This window comes from Tachypleus tridentatus, chromosome 11, assembly GCF_004210375.1.
Source record: "Tachypleus tridentatus isolate NWPU-2018 chromosome 11, ASM421037v1, whole genome shotgun sequence".
NCBI classification, from domain to species: domain Eukaryota; kingdom Metazoa; phylum Arthropoda; class Merostomata; order Xiphosura; family Limulidae; genus Tachypleus; species Tachypleus tridentatus.
The window spans coordinates 4,879,488-4,897,774 of record NC_134835.1 but is presented as its reverse complement, the minus strand read 5'-3'; the positions used below and the strand labels follow the sequence as shown (position 1 = coordinate 4,897,774).

The 18,287-nt window shown below is 33.6% G+C and overlaps 1 protein-coding gene across 1 annotated transcript in view; it reads right to left on the bottom strand.

Moving 5' to 3' along the window:
* The window catches only part of LOC143231628 (rhophilin-2-B-like), an 88,633-nt gene extending 70,814 nt beyond the window's left edge, over positions 1-17,819 (bottom strand). The window contains exon 1 of the mRNA XM_076466166.1: positions 17,598-17,819. Coding sequence (XP_076322281.1) covers positions 17,598-17,690 — 93 coding nt within the window. The 5' untranslated portion in view covers positions 17,691-17,819. The remainder of the gene's footprint in view (positions 1-17,597) is intronic.
* Between the last annotated feature and the right edge of the window lie 468 nt (positions 17,820-18,287).

Here is an 18,287-nt window from a genome sequence, read left to right as displayed (position 1 = left end):
CAAACACTTGTGCACCTTGACGATACACTTGACACCACAACTTTCTACCTATTCAATATCTTTAAATGCATTCGTCAAGTCGTGTTATTCGTATTCCAATAAATAGTCGTTAATACTCAACCGTAAGAAAACTTTTGGAACTTTCAGTTAACAATAATTTTGTGTGAAAAACTGACTGAGGAAACCAACTTTCCTTGCAAGCAGGCAGTATGTTGTGTCAAAACATTCTGCAGTAAATTGGAACAGTGCAATACAAATCCAAAACCTTGTTAGCCCTGGCAAGCTGAGGTGATCGAACCGGTTAGAAAACCGCTACGTCATCAAGTTGAAATGTTCTTAGACTTTTTGTTTTCTTCATTAACAGGAAAGCTTATGCTCAGAAATGTGTTTAAAAATCCCAAAAATATTAATATTCAAATAAATTTGCTTTTCACTTTAAAAAGATGCTAAACAACATTAGAAGACAAGAAATTTGCCTCTGAGATCAAGATTACAGAAGCGTAAAGGAAGCATTAACTTTATACTTCAGGAACTCCGGTTTGAACACATAGTTGGAGTTACGGATGACAGAAATCAGTACAACGGAAAAAACAGCTCATAAACTTTCCGACCTCAATATATGGCTAAACCACGCCAACCTCGAGACTCTATGGATGCTCTGTTTATTGAAAGAAAGAGGCGGGGACAATTAAACAATACAGGTTTGTTATGACTGAAGATTATTCATGATTGAACGACTTGACCAGTAATTATTGTTTAAAGTTTTAGCCTGTACGATAACAAAATCACAATAGTGACTTATGAGTATGAAGAAACGAGTAGATATCGTATAGATATATTTTTCTAAAATCTTTAAAAGGTTAGTTGGTTTTGCTAATTTTTTCCTGTGATTAAGCGTATACCATTATATAGAGACGTTCCTTTCAGCTTGAATAATCACGCCTATTAAGGAATCGCGCATAAACCTCTCAATATAGTAACAACTGAATGTTGCCACAAATAATTCTGGGTACAACTACACAAATAATTATTAGTTTCAAAAACTAAGATAATGAATCATTATCAATTCACAATTTGTTATATGCACTGAGGAAAACAACTTTTGTATATTCTTATACAGTTCATTTAACAGTTTAACTTCTTTACATTCGTTCTGTAATGTTCAACAGTTTGTTTTACATGAACAAATACTACGTACACTAAACATATTCTTTATATATATTGTTTCATTCAAAAACAAACCTTCAGCACAAAATATATACAGACCTACGTGCGTGCGTGTGTGTGTATATACATACAGACCTACACAAACATGTTTTGTAGAATTATATAAATTTTTTGTAATTATTTCTGTAAAATTTAATTTTCAAAATATTTTCTTCCAAAGCAAATTAACATCAAAACTGCAACGTTACTAATGACAAAAACAGCATTATTATTAACTAAATCGTAAAATGACAAGCAATCTCTACGTAACATAATTAAAACGTTCGCAAGTGCTTTGTTAAGACTGGAACAAGTAGCAACCTGTTATGTCAAGAACTGGGATAAACAAGGAGATTTAAATTTACTCGTTACGCCCAACAAAAAAAAACTAATAAGATAATAAATTATATTTTAAGACAATCAGTACCACTGTTAAAATAATAAATTATGAATCACGCTCCACAGCAAACGCATAGTTCCAACGAAAATAATGAGATATACATTAAAACCAATAGCAGCTGGTCGTCGTGATGGACCTCTTGAGAATGTCCATTTTCCTTCTCTCCCCGACGTATTTTCCTTGAACTTAGCATCCACTCCTATAATAAACACAGATGACCGGATGAGATCTTCTCTTGGCGTTATATCTTGTATAACTACTTCAAATTTATCTCATTGTTCTTTCTTTTAATGCAAGGTGTGACCAGCATCGCACATAATACAGTTCTCATATCTATAACTTTTCTGTTTAATCTCATTGTCTTACACTCGCTTACAGTTCCTTTCAACTTTTACTATTTTTGTCTCTAAAGTCTCGTTCATTATTCATATTAATAATGGGAACGCCATACTTTTATAATTCTTACCTATATTTTCCAAGTGTGTGAGCTACTCTTAAATAAATACTGTGAATTGCATAATAATTGCTTGCAATATTCCAGTTTCCACTCCCCTCAACTTCGTTTCTTGCTATAATTAGTAATTCCAAATACACACAACAATGCACTGTTTCTATCTCACACTTACCTCTCGCTGCAATTTTAAGTTGAAAAGCAACTTCTTGTCTACTAGTATGCATATTCCATTCCTTTCAAGTTTTCAGACAAGAAATCGACATAACCTAAAAGTCAGCGTTTACACTATCTGTCTTCCCATTGCGGTTCACTCTTTGTATGTAGTTTCTACCAATTACACTAAAATAAAATGGAAATACATATGTAAAAAAAAAAAAATATATATATATATCAAGGAGACTAAGTAACTTTATCTCATTTCTGTACCAACATGAAACTATCTTCCTGCAAGTTCATCAATTTTTGTACTGAAATTACTGTCTTCGAGTGAACGCTTAATTACATTAATTAGTTTTACATGAAATCAAAACTCTTGGAAATATCCCACAGCTCATTTCTATATAAACTGTCGTATTTCAATTATCAGTCGACAAATGGTGGCTTTCCTAGTCATGTTCGAAGAATTCTTCACACAACTGATACAGAGTAAAAAAAAATATTCACAATTGTTTTTCTTGCTCCACAACTATTTTGCTTGAAAAATGGCATTTATCTTAGCATACTCATTTTGATGACCTCCAGTGGAACAGCGGTATGTCTCCGGACTCGCACAGCTAACAACTGGATTTCGATACCCGTGGTGAGCAGAGCACAGATAGCACGTTGTGTAGCTTTCTGCTTAATCAAAACAAACAAAAACTTATTCTGATAAATATTCAGCAAATGCATAGTAAGAGCGAGATAACATGATTATTCTTAACCTCTTCCTGTTTTTCCTTAAAAAGTTGATAATTTGTTCATCTGAGTCCATAATTTATCTTTGTTTCCTGTGTATGTTTCAACATATCTCCTGCTGTGCACAACTTCTCAGTTCATTTACACTTCTCCACCATCTGTTCTTGTTGAGAGTTAGACCTGGATTCCGACATTGTTGTTGTCTTCCGCTTTATCTCCTCCTTCTGTTGTACCGGAGGTTCTGGTCTATGGAGTAGCCTTTGCTTTTATCAGTTCTCCGTTGCATCTTGGATATTCACCAACGTGATTCTGTTACCACCCATAACGTCTGTTGTTCGAGATTGGAGTCTAGTCTTTTCTAACTTCCAGAAATTATGTATACTTTTAACCTGTCTATAATACATTCGTGTCTTCTCGTTACGTTTTTTCAAATACTATTTTCCTCTCTCGTAATGACATTTTTGTTAGTCTCTGCGTAATTCGAAATGTTTTTCATAAGACTTCTGCTCTGGTTATTTAAATATTTCACTTTTTCATCTATGTTGTTGTAGATTAATATCATCTTCATGTCTTTCATTAAACTTTTTCTTAGTTTTTGCCTTTTATATCCGCAGCTTTTATCGCGACTTCTCCAATCATTTTCCACTTCTCTTGTTAGCTCCGATCTGTTTCTTCCTTAAATTTCACTATATCTGGTCCATTGTCAGTTGAATTTAAGTTAACAAAGCAAGGCAAAAGATGCTGTCTCAGAATCAAGAGCACATAGAAACAAAACTAAAATATAGAGGGCTATATCAGGATACAGAGTGCATAGAATAAAAGTTATGGGAACCACTTTAAGATCCAGAACAACCAACACAATAAAATAAGTAATGTTATGATAGAATATAAAGCACAGAACAACCAACACAACAAAATAAGTAATGTTATGATAGAATATAAAGCACAGAACAACCAACACAATAAAATAAGTAATGTTATGATAGAATATAAAGCACAGAACAACCAACACAATAAAATAAGTAATGTTATGATAGAATATAAAGCACAGAACAACCAGTAAAATAAAATAATGGGCGCAATGTTAAAAACCAAAGTACGTAACCGCCAGTGGAGTAAAAGAATGGGTGCCTCGGTAGTAACCGGAGTGCTAAGTAACTAATACGTATGGATCTAGAATACACAGATCTATTACAGTAAAATAATGGGTGCTGCGCTAGAAGTGTGTTAAGCACAGAGCTACATAATAAGCTACCTGTGTCATGCCCACCAAAAATATCGAAACCAGGTTTTTAGCGTTATAAACCCATTGATTTACCGCTGTCCCATTGGGAGGCACTCTACGTTAAGATCAAGAACACATATTAACCTGTACAGTAGAATAAATAATATGTTAGAATTCAGAGCGCATAACATGCAGTAGAATGAAAGAATGAACCAGGCACTATCAGCTAAGTGAAATAACGTGCGTCATGTCAGGTCTAGTGTGCATATGAGAACTAATAACTAGCGATAATTTATGTCTGAGAACAAGATGCAATCAGAAAAATGACAAATTCTGTGCTAGGATGAAAGTAACGTAACCAGTAGAGTAAAATGTGAGAAGTGCAAGGACCCGAGATACAGACAATTAACAGAGTGGAATAAACTAGTCTTTGTTAAGACAAACGGCATAAAACAATCAAACTAGTAACAAAAAATGTACTAAGTAAAGGCGTGTGGCACAGTTCAAACCGCATCTAGAGTAATATCCAGTGTTACCTGGAGATTTGAAAGAAATAAGAACCTGCATGCCTGCTACTTTCAAAATCTAGAGCAACTGGAAATTACGCAGGATGAAAAGATACAGCGCATGATATTAACTGCAAGAGGGTACACAGATAAAGTTGTCTGTCTTAATACACAGATAAAGTTGTCTGTCTTAACATGTTTTTACCAGAAATGAAGTTCAGATACGCACGAATATGATGTGACAAGTTCGATAACAAATCAAGCTGAAAGTCGGTGTATAATACAAGACAGAAACGAGGAAAAATGATGCTTTTCCCTGAAGTTCTTCTATTGCATCAGTTATGATCAAAGATTTTTAAAAAAATTAGGCATACATGAGACAATGTTTATAGTCCCGCAGTAGCCCAAAGAAAAGGTTTTTTTCTTTTTCCTATAAAACACTAAGCTGTGGTTTAAAAACCATTCGTCATCATAGCTAATGACTGGCATGTCCTACTTGTTAAAAATTTATTAGAATTTAGCGATTTGCTAAACGAAGACTTCGCTTGTTATAAGTCGGTACACGCCATCTGCACCCCAGTCGTGACACCTGGTTGTACATGTCACTCCTTGGCCAGGTGGTCAACATGATAATCACACAAACGTCTAAGTTAAGAACGGAGTACACTCAGGCTTTAAGTCAGCCCAACAGACGGCAAACAAACCGTTGCAGCGTAAAATCAGAAAACCTATTGTTCAAAACTTCCGGCAAAGCGCAGCTGTAATAGCCCCAAGAAAATGTAGATTTTCTATAGTATAAACAGTCTAAGTGAGCTAGGTGGGTCAACAATACTCTCTCGCTAAAACCAAGTAATATTTAAACGTTCTCTCTCTCTCTCTCTCTCTCTCACTAAAAGACAAAGAAAGTGCCAGTACAAGAAAAATAAAAATAACTAAAACACACACAATAAGCATGGTTAGAAAAAAAAAAACAATATAAAGAAAGCAACTTAAATTTGAGAAATCGAATATAGATAAATACAAATTCATATTACTTATGGAACGCAATATATGTTAGTGTTTTTAAACTGATCAACAGTCCTTCGGTTACATAAATCAATTCTGATTAAGAAACTATTTAAAATTATAAAAGTCTTTTCAATTTTAAATACCACTCACGCTAGTATACAATGTAGTTTGTTGTTGTTAGCGCAAAGTTTCACAACGGACTATTTTTCCACCGCGGAACATCAATTCCCGGATTTTAACTATTCAAGTCCACGAACTGACGGCTCGGTCACTGAAGAGCATATGCACGTTCTAAAGATGGGTCTTTTTTTTTTTTTTATTAACGTTAGAGTGGTTTCGGTCTATGTTATTTCTGAAGGTACTAACATAAAACAAAAATATTCGTATCTCTTGTAAACTCAAAGTAAAATTATCATCAAATCGAAAACCTGTTAGATGCACTGATATCTTCCTAGAATTTGAAAATAATCATTAAAAATATAATAAGTGTTCAAAATAAATACATTCACCACATAAGGGTTATCGTTTGTTTATCACAGGGTTTATTATTAAATATCTCGTACAAAACACTTATTTTATAAGCCGCAATATTTGTATAACACAACCAGATTGTAGGTGGTACGCTCACAAAAACGGAAAATCAAATTAGAGCACAGTGACCTCTACTGGTATCTTATTGTCTCTGAATCGAGGCGTCATGCCTACCTGTCTGCGACACTGCCTTGTAAAGCAGCAACAAGTCCACCTGTAGCCAAATGTTTAAAGAGTTTTAAACTGTCATCTCACATCAACTTTATGAAGCATACATACAGAATCTGAAAATATGAACTTTTCATGTATATGAAACCGAAAGTTGATTGAAGTTAGTTTCTCAGTTTCCTATAAAATAATGGGCGATTTCGAAAGTTATTTAAGAATAAAAAGTTACATAATCTTTACAATAAAACTGAAAAATTAAAAGCCTATTTTTATTTATTACTCTTCTTACATCCAGATTATCTTTGTTAAAGTGCACACTACGAAACTCTCAAGTAAGCATTATCTTGGTTCTCAACTCTTTTACACAAACTTACGACCATACTTTTTGATATTTATATCGATTCCACTTCAGAGATTGATACATAAATAATAATATTAACTTAGATATACATTGCTCAATAATACAAGTAAGAGTTGAGTGTTAAATCTGCCTTTCATAAACGAGAGTCAAGCTCATGATTGGGAGTTTATTTCATGCTGTCATGAAACTGACACCTGTAACCTATTTTTACCGTCCGCTCGTACATACAAGTAAATAAGGGGAAAAAAAAAGCACAAACAAGAAGAAGTTGAAAGTTACTGTTTAAACTGAAGGCTAACGAAGTAATGTAAACCAGCAGGCTAATACTCTAGAGAAAAATACGTACAATATAAAATGTTCACATTCCTTTTAGTTTGTCCATCTCAAATTTTCGAGAACTTATCAGTCGAACTGGTTTGAACTATACAGTTCTGGGGAAATATAAATTGTATTTTAAAAACACCCCGGGGAATTTACGATAATGAAAGAAACCTGAGAATCTGTAGAGCGAATTGTAAACCCGATTCCTCGAATGTGTCATATGTGATAAGTTAGTAAAATTACGAGGAGTTTGATAAACTGTTGAGACCAATAATAGGAACAATGCTGACAGTTAAAACAGGGTCAAACCTTCACAATTGAAATCTTTATTTGTATGTTAGTAAAACCAAGAAGCGTCTAGTGTTACGACCGAAGAATAAATATGATTAAGAATTACCCCATGGGGAGAGTTAGTATTGTAAATGTTTGCATCCCCCTAAGACATCAGTTCCAATCTGATCTGCAAGTTTCCTTCAGTTGGTACGTAGTTTCATTATCACGGAAAGGAAGCAGCTTACTGGATAGATCCCACTGTGGCACGCATACAAAAGAATAACATATTAAAGTAGTAAACAAAACACAAAAAAAAGATTGATAACTATTGCCCAAAGAATTAAAATTGTAGTCAAGGATTATGGTGATTCGCTTGTAGATCAGATATTGCATATGTCCTAAAACAGTAATTGTCTTGCTCAAAGGGGATCGAAAGCCTTCTGGAGTGGTCACCAGCTTTAATCACTCACACGTACATACAATGGGGTGTTGTCTGTCAGTCAATCAATCAGTTGACATTAAAATGACGTCAGTTGTAATTTGTACTGTAGTACCATCAGTAAAATGTGCGCATATCATGCATCGAAAAGAATTATGAACTTTGTAGGCTACGAAACAGTATGAAATAGGAGTTCTAAAGCAAGAATTGAGGTATTTGTTCCTATTGATTTTAGTTTTATTTGGTCTTGAAACAGAACACCATCGAGGGCTCTACAGAAGCACATCTAATTTTAGCTCTTTATGTTTAATATCAAATTCTCGCAGCTTATAATGTTCCACCTCACTAACAAAGGCTCAATTTTATTGAAAGGAGAATACGGTTTGCTAGAAAAGCAAATTAATCACAAAAAACTTTTGACAAAACATTCGAATAAATTGTGCAATAAAGTATTACATTTTGCACCGCTTGACATACCAGGACTAGGCCTAGGTCGAAGGTGGTTAAACTTTATAGAGTGTCAACGATAAACTTGCCACGATTATCACATTCTTGCTTAAAGACGAACTCGTATGGACACTACATCAAGTTCAGTATGGCATGTGGTCAGAATACAAGGTTCATTTTAAAGATGAAATAAATGCGCATCATGTTTGAATTGTCTTCACCATCTTAAATGATTTATTTGGGTGAACTTTTATTTGATTATTATTCGTTCAACATTTACACTTTCTTTATAAGACAATAAAAACTCAAACTTTAGAAAATTTCCAGTTAAGATTTCTCAAAAATACAATGGAAAAGTTTTAACTATTTGGCTTAAAAGTTCATGTAATCAACAGGATAACAATCATTCAGCAACCGTTCCGGTAATCTTTCACATTGTCAAAGAAGAATTTGCTTTACAATAGATATACTACTGTTCAACTGGTTCGTCTTTCGAACTGGGTGGAAGATCCCATGGCTCGTGCCTCGTTATCGACAAAAGAACAGGAAAATCATGCTCTTACTTTGTGGCCGTAGATGCGTTATAAGAGTTAATATCAAATCTCACTATTCTATCAGCGTAACCCATAAGCTGTCATACCTCTAGAACCATATTTAACGGTTAAGGTAAAAGAAATACAGTTTGAAAATTAACCTGGTTTCAATGTTTTCAATGCATTTATTTTAATGACGCAAACAAGTATGTATAGATTTATTCTTTTATTTCAAGACCTTACCCTTCGTTTGTTTGTTTGTTTTGAATTTCACGCAAAGCTACTCGAGGGCTATCTGCACTAGCCGTTCATAATTTAGCAGTGTAAGACTAGAGGGAAGGCAGCTAGTCATCACCACCCACCGCCAACTCTTGGGCTACTCTTTTACCAACGAATAGTAGGATTGAAAGTCACATTATAACGCCCCCACGGTTAAAAGGGGCGAGCATGTTTGGCGCGACGGGGATGCGAACCCGCGACCCTCGGATTAAGAGTCGCACGCCTTAACTCACCTGGCCATGCCGGGCCCTACCCTTTGTTGAATATGCTATTCGTTAGTTTTAAAATAATTTCTTATCTGTTATAAAAGTTAACGATCAAATATTCGTATCTAATTATTTAATACATTTACGTCTTTTATTTTAATTAATCCAGCGTTAATTCAAAAGGTGTAATAGTAAAAATCCATTGAAATATGATTATGCAAGTTTGACAAAGCCAAACAGCAAGCTAATTTACTTAATATTTAAGTGACGTATTTACCAGCAGATGGCGGCCCACATACCTGTCAATTAATGCATATTTACCTTGAACACTGCTCCTTCACCTTCAACTATGCAGATAGAGTAATTATCCTTGTAGAATTAGATTAAGCAAAAATAAAGTATTTCCTTTTCATGGTCTGCGAAACCAACATTGTGTTTTCCAGACTTGCGTGGTTGATTTATCATTGACCTTTAGCATTTCGTGTAGACTTAATCGGCTCTAAAGTCACGAAACCTAATAAGTGCACCTCACGACAGTGATGTCATTACGCGTTACGTCAATGAGAATAGTTTTAATTCTACAAGACAAACATTTACAGAAAGAAAGTATATGTAAAACGAGCGAGTCTTACACAGATAATTGCTATAAAGCATCAAGGCTCATACATTTAGATTGCTATAAACAAAAGAAAATACCAGATGAACACACCTAAGCGGGTATTTATAGCAGTATTACTCTCAAATGCATCTCAGGACGGCTGGTATGGGTATTAACACTTTTATTTTATTAACTTTAGTAGTAAAAGTGCTAAAACTCATGACTAGCCGTTCTGAGACACATTTTTTCTTCAAGTGGGTTTCTCGTCATCACGAGTATTACTCTCAGATTGTTACGAAGTATTTTTTGATTTATTAAAGATCAGCATTTAGAAAATAGAGATCACTATACATCTAAATATACACTGCTGGCCAAAATCTTAAGGCCAATGAATATAAAAGAAAAAAAAATATGCATTTTGCGTTGTTAAACTCAACCACTTATTTGAGTAGAGCTTCTAAAGATGAAAATAAAAAAAGGAAAATAAAAACAAAAACCTTTTTAGCATTTAGTAGGGAAAATGTGAACACATTTAAGACCTTTTTTAAGACTTTTATGGTCAAAAGTTTAAGACCATACCAAACAGAAGTCCGAAACAGGGTAGGAAATGCCCAACAAGAGGTCTCAGTAGTGAGTTGCACGGCCGTCATTGCGAATAACTGCAAACATTCGCTTTGGCATGGTCGATATAAGCGTTTGCATAAGACTGGCTGGAATGTTATTCCAAGAGGTGAAGATGGCTTCACGAAAATCATGCACTGTCTGGAATTGACGTCCATTTCCATAGACTTCCCTTGCCATCCTACCCCAAACATTTTTAATGGAGGTTCAGTTCGGGCAAACACGTTGAATGGTCCAAAAGAATCACGTTATTTGTAATGAAAAAGTCCTTTGTCCTGCGGGCATTGTGAATTGCAGCGTTGTCCTACTGAAAGATCCAGTCATTTCCACACAAGCGAGGGCCTTCAGTCAATAAGGATGCATCCTTCAACATGCCAATGTAGCCAGCTGCTGTTTGATGCCACTGTATAACCTGAAGCTCCATTGTTCCATGAAAAGAGAAAGCACCCCAGATCATGATGTCGTGTAGAAAATGTCTCCGGTGTGATATCCTTATCGTGCCAGTAACGTTGTAAGCCATCTGGACCAACCAGGTTAAATGTTTTGTCATCAGAGAACAAAACTTTCGTCCACTTTTCTACGTTTCATATTTGGTGCTTCTCAGCAAAGTTCAACTGAGCTGTTTCGTGGTGTGGAAAGAAGCGTGGCCTTTGAAGACGTTTACGGTTTTTAAAACCTCTCTCTCTCTCGTAGATGCCGTCTTATTGTTTTTGAGATGCATTTTACGTCCGTAAGGGCCTTAATATGGTTCGACGATCGGCTGGTGTCTTGCCAGACAACCCATCGAATCCTCCTGCTCAACGCTGGCGAAATTTTTTTGGCCGACCATTTTAACTTCTCGTTCCGTATCCCTCAGGGTCTTTTTAAGAAATTTGCAATAGCAATTTCACTAAGCCCAATCTCACCAGCGATGGCACGTTGACAGAAACCTTGCTTTTGCAGCTCGACAATTCTACAACGTTCAAACTCTACCAACATTTTAGCTTTTGCCATGTTTTTATCCAATGTAACACTGGGGATGACAACGCTAATGCTTGAACACAAATGACTAAATTTTCTTACGTGTTTACCGATTAACACTTCGTTTCAGTATGGCCTTAAACTTTTGACCAGCTAGTATTTAGGTTAATTTCATAGTGTTCACCTTTTCCCTTCTAAATGCTAAAAGTTTTGATTTTTATTTTCCCTTTCCTTATTTTCATCTTTCGAAGTTCTACTCAAGTAGTTGAGTCTAACAATGCAAAATGCATATTTTTACTTTATGTTTATTGGCCTTAAGATTTTGGCCAGCAGTGTATATATGGAGACCACATACTTCAGTCTTATCAATGGTGAACATATAGGGACTATAAAACAAATTTCTAAAAGTTGTTACTAAATTATAGAGGCAATTTTACTACAGATAATAATCACTTTAAGGAAAGTGAGCAACTTCTTCAAACAACTATCAAAATATCTTAGATGCGCAAATATTACGGAAATACAAGAATTTTAAAAAAGTATTTTTTATATTTTTATATACCGTTTTCTGAATTATATTCAATAAATAACAACAGATGGCACTACTAAAATTTAGACTTATCAGTGGATTTTATTTTTATGCGCGTGAAACATATTTAAACAGAAAATTTTCCCTATTGAATATATTTTACCCCATATAAATCTGGTAGTTTTTACTTTTACAAATGTATTAGTATAATATTTAAAACTCTTTTTAATAATGATGTTTTTGCCTTCTAGCAACATATATTTTAAACTTTATGTATTACCGCGGTCTTTCATTTCAAAATTTTAAACGCTTCAAATTTGTTTCAACTTAGATTTTTTTATCTTACCCCTCAAAATTTTGTTGTTTAAAATAAAATTTTATAACAAACTGGTTTTTTCTAGCACACAAGTCATAGACGTCGCTACTGAAAAACAAAATCAGTTAATCTAATTTTGAATCAAATTAAAAAAACAACAACAATAAATTAAAGACTAACGTTCGCAGACGAATGCAACGTATCTCCGTCACGTACTGCCGACATGGTCAATTTTAACACCAGCAAAATCGTGAAAAACTAAAACATCTAAAACTGGCTACGTCAGTGTTTGGTATCTGCGAAAAACAACAACAAACGTATTTTTGTCCTCTATATTACAGAAACTGTTCACAGTAAGGTCAGGAAATAGACCGAAACCCCTAAAATTATGCTTTTTTTACATTTCTTACTCCTCTAAAGTGACCAAAAATGGACATTTCTACATTTCTGTAAGTGTATGTACGAGACATGTAGAAGAATACCTTCGAAACAACTTCCGTATAAAATGTTCAAAATATTGTAGAGTAACTGAACAAAACCAAAAACATTACACTTGTTATGAGCTCTGACCACCCTAAAAAACTAAAAATGGGGAAATCCAACCTTTTGTTTTGCATGTCAATATATTAGGTGCATGAAATTTCTACGTTTGTGCCTAGTTTGTTGTAAATATCATCGTACAGATTCCTAAAATATATATCCGAGTTGTTTGACCTGCCAATCCTACAAACGTTTAAAAAAAAAAAGACCTATATCGATAAAAATAAAAAAGGTAACTGGGCGTATTGGATCACGGTAATGTATCTCAGTACGGTTAGTATGGGTATTAACACTATCTCAGTACAGCTGATATGAGTATTAACACTTTTAACAAATAAATTTATTTATAAATGTTCAGGTTAATCAGCGGTTCTGAAGTAAATTTTTATTTCAAGGAGGTTTCTTGTCATCAAGAATCAACAAGTAATGAAGAGTTGGCGATTAACTGAAAAAAATATTTAGAAGAAAACAAAATAAAACAGTACGTCTCTACTAAAACGCAAGCAAAATGACTGGATAATTTCTATGGCTGATTTACCCCAGTTAACTTACCTGATAACTGATGTTACTGAGCAAAAAACAATGTTAATATTGGATATGGCAAATGTAATGTGGTTGATATAACATTCTTCTTCAAATATGTTAGATTAATTCTCTTAATACAACTAAGATAACGGTAATCAAGCCTAAATAATCTAGCAGACAAGTAAAATTAAAAGTCACTTTATCAGCGAAATAGTACAATTAATCGTGGTCAGCTTCTTTGGTCATACTTCATGCACCATAGATACCAGCTTTAATTTTTTCCTTCATATAAGTAGAGCAAAAATGAAAGCCACCAAACAAAAGAGATGTCAAGTAATGTCATTTTGGGCAACTTTGTTACGTTTGTTATCCCCAAAATGAACGTTAAACGTAGAGGCAAATCTTGTATCTAAACGTAATTTCAATACTCAACTTTTTGGTTGGACATATGAACAGTATCTTTCACAATGTCTTTCATTAGCAATGAATGTGCAAAAAGCATAGAACTTCATTAAAGTTGAGTTTCAATTTCCGTTACTTAGCTTGTAGTAAGACCGTTCTGAATATGAAGTCACTCACCTGAACGATATTAATTTTCTTGTATGAAATACGATCTTACTGTTCATTTTAAAAAAAACAAACAACTTTGATGTATAGTGCTTTCAGTGATTTCACTGTTATAACAACACATACGAAATAAACTTGTTACATTTATTAGCATTAAAATATAAAATTCACTTCCTCAAAGTACGTATTAGTCATTACACAATAAATTAAAGTGTAAGTAAATATATACGTTCAATGGCATTGATTATTTTGATGCTGATAAATGCGTATAAAAGTTAAAATCATATTCTACTAGCAAAAGATGTGTAATTAAATAATAATAAAACAAATAAGTTTTATATTTATTGAACTCTCAAATATGATTTTAACTGTTCGAAAGAAAATTTACCCAATTTTCACAACTAAAAGAATAAGCGCACACGGTAAAAATAAACAAACCACAAATATGGAAAACAATGTTTTGAATAACTGCTTACAGTTACCTGATCTAGTCGATGTTAAAATAAACAACCAAAGCCAACATTCGATCCTTTCTATGTTTTTGTCACCGATCTCATTATAAAACGTTTTAACATCAAAACGAAGATAAATAATTTGAGAGATTCCTTATATATTCGTATCAAGTTTTATGTATATTCGTGAATTTTGTCCTGACAACACCAGAAGTATACAACTTTTAAAATGCCAAAAATATTAATCTGATTCATTATTTTGAACAACTCTACTTTAAATACAAATTTTCAAGTATGAGGGTTGAGATACCCTAGAAACCCCTAAAACTTTTGCTCCATTTTTTTAGATACCCGTCACAACTCTTTCGAAGACTTTTTCCCTTACTTTACATGAGAATCGTGAGCCTACATGCAAAGCTACAAAACCTTCTATCAAATAAAATGGAACATGAAAATTAAGTAGTCATACATAATTATCTACAACTGAGAATCACTGGATAACTGTTATTTCAATAAAACTTGGAGAAGGAAAAAAGTCCCTTATTTTATTAATTTCTTTTTTCAAAAGTCACTGGTATTGAAACGTACGCATACACATCTATCGAGATTCTTTTATTTACTTTCATAATCACTCATAAAGCTACATAATTTGCATTTAAGCAAAAAAAAACAAAACAACCTTTTGATTATATGCTGCAGCGGTAACTGGCAAAAACAGGCATCTTTAGAAATGGTGGTTTTTATAGTATATAATCCGGAACTGGAAATATTACTGTTTACTTATCTTATGTCTATGAAAAGCTAATGTTATCTTCGCTCAAAAGATGTAGAGAAATCAAATTAATAAGTTAAACAACGAGTTTAAATGAAAACTATTTTGGGGGAGATTTCGTGAAAAACCCCTTCATCAAGCAGTATATAGGTGCTTGTCATTAATAGTATTCTACTGCATGACATACGACATCCCCTCAAAACCTTGTAAAAAGAAAGTTTTCCTTCAGACATAGATGCCAACCTACTTATTTAATTATCCATACATTTAAACTGCATCGATTTCTAACGTCATGTGATACGGTGTTGTCCTCACACTTCAGTTTATGATCAGCAAGTAAAGGGATTTATATTACTATGTTCATGGCTTACATATTCAACTCTTTACATAAAATGCTATATTGTTTATTTTTGTTTGTAAATACGTAAAAAGTAAGCGTTAACAACACTTAGTTTTATTCGCATATTAAGAGTCTCTTGTAATCACATCTTGAAATGTGATTTGGTATGTTGCCAAAATGATTAGTGGTTGAAGCAGGTAAAATTATTTATAGATATGAAACCTGGTTGAATCTTTTATATTTCTTACACTACTTGTACAAGTGATTAAAAATTTGACATGAAACTGTTGTTTACTAACCGTTAAATATAAAATAATACCAATGATTGCTAACTTGCAGAATTTCACAAACTATGCCATGTTTTATTTAAATTTGACATTAATTCTTCACCACGTGTATAGATCCTGAAAAAAGGAAGACATCCGGCATACTTATTAAACTAATATAAAAACAACATAACCAAGCAGATGATAAAATATGTTGTGCTGCAAGCAGAAAATATATTCTGACTTACCAGCGACATTCATGCGTCATGCACGGTGCACTTACCTCATCTACCTGTACGTCTACACCGAAACGGTTTTCGTGATACTTTTCATAATGCACACACTCTTCAAGAAAATAAACGAAACGTTTTGAAAACGCAAAATGTTATCAATACTTCCAGAAATTCATGTAGTAATATAATTGTATTCCAAACACTGTACCTTTGATATACTAATATAAATATATTATAGAAGTTATCATTTAACTACTCATAAATGGTTTATGTCCGAAAGTTTAATTAGTTTCTGAGACAAATATGCAGATAATCAATTATTCAGTGCTTTTTAGTTCTCACTTTATGTTTCATTGAATGAGAGTTTAATTATTTTACATCAAAAATTATCTTTGTCATACAATCCTAAAGTCCTAATCTAATACCAGTCAATGGTATACATATTAATAAAATATATTTTACGTTATATCTTGTGAATATTCAATATAAAAGTCCGTATATAACACGGATTTAATCAAAAATTATGTAACTGTGTAATTTTCTTTATCTTTGGATGCAGGTAAGTGAATTGTTTCGAAATAAAAAAATAAGGGTGAATCGCTGTGAAACGCTTCCGATTGAGATACTTTAAATGGACTACCTCTCAAACAATAGTGATTTACTAAAAGTACAGTCCACTCTTAATGGGTAAAGAGGGTGCTCGTTTCATATGTACCCTGTGGAAACATGTACCATACAGCAATGTTTTAAAACAATATCGGTACTCTAATAAGGAATTATAGTGTCTTTGTTGCTTACGTTTATGGTGTCGCTATCATCTACATTACATGCGACAAAGGCGTCCACTTCATTGATACAGGTTTGGCATGTTTGTCAAACTACATTACAATCTGTTAATCAAACTTTCAAAATACGCCGTTTTTTAAATGAAACTGATTCCATCCATTTATAGAGCAGTACAAGTCGAAGCTGTTCATGCTGCAATTGGTTTTCCTTTCTTTGTCCACACGTGTATAGTAACCAATGTTTTCTCGAATACTGCTAACTTCGACGTTGCTTTTCAACATTATCAAGTTTTAAAATTTCAGTCTTTTGAAAATTAATAAATCCTTCACGATAGTTTTAAATAATTCATATTTATTCTGAGAATATATTTTAACAATTCTTCTATGGAGGAAAGAATTATAAATACCATCCTCCTATCTCACATTCTTTACAAGGTTAGGTTTCTCATTCACGAACAATTAATTAACTAGACACATTTATCCACTAATGGGGTTAGTGTAACTCGGGTACATTAATTAATACAAACAAAATATCTCGCGTACGTCATTTGTACAAAATCCTTTGTTTATTCCATACAAATAATCTTTCTTAAAAGTCGTTTTTTTTTCTTCTAATTATTGTCAAAATGGATGCAACGTACATGGGAATCAAGGACATGAAAAAAGTGGTAAAACCTGTTTTTAGAGCTTCCTCTCCCAGTAACATCAAATAACTACGGAAATGCTAACCTAACGCACATCAGACTTTACTAATATACCTGTACTACTGTACCTGTGACTGTGCGACACGCGTGAATTAAAATAAAATATACAACTAAAATAGAACAAACACACTGACTTACCCTAATATTTCGGTGGTTTTGGTTCTGTTCATCTGGAGAGATATATCCATCGTCACCAAGGTGCAATTTTCCAACTTTACTTTTATCTGACATGGTGCATGCATATCGTTAAAACTATAATGGCTTTACTGCCTTTCCTAACACGTGCCAAATACCCTCCACAGCGTCACTCAACGCTTTCTCTCCCTTTTCTCAAACCTCTGGCCTTGTTTACACAGCTGTGTCTCGTGGTGCGCCCTCGTGTGGCCATACTATTTGAACAAAAACGCAAGAGGCACTTGTCACACACGTGCCTATTAGCGATTTCTTATACACATACTGATATTAAAACTGTTAATAAGATCAGACACACCCAAAGTAATATATGATTTTTGATTTTGTTTGTTTCGAGTAAAGCCGCATCGAACCACAGATTTTAGAGTTGCAAGTGTGTAGACTTACCGGAGGACAATAATGATATACGAGGTAACTTAAGGTAATATTTAATGAATGAAATAACGCAGACAGTGTATACTTAACAAAATATATTTAAATGTGAGAAAGTACAGTTATTTAAAACTGTCTGATATCAAATAATGTCCAAGTGTAGTTTGGATACGTTTCTCTGTGACGTCGTAACATTTGTGGTTTGCCACATGCCAAGCTGATTTGCGTATTCAAAACCGTTTCAGAATATGTACACAATAATAT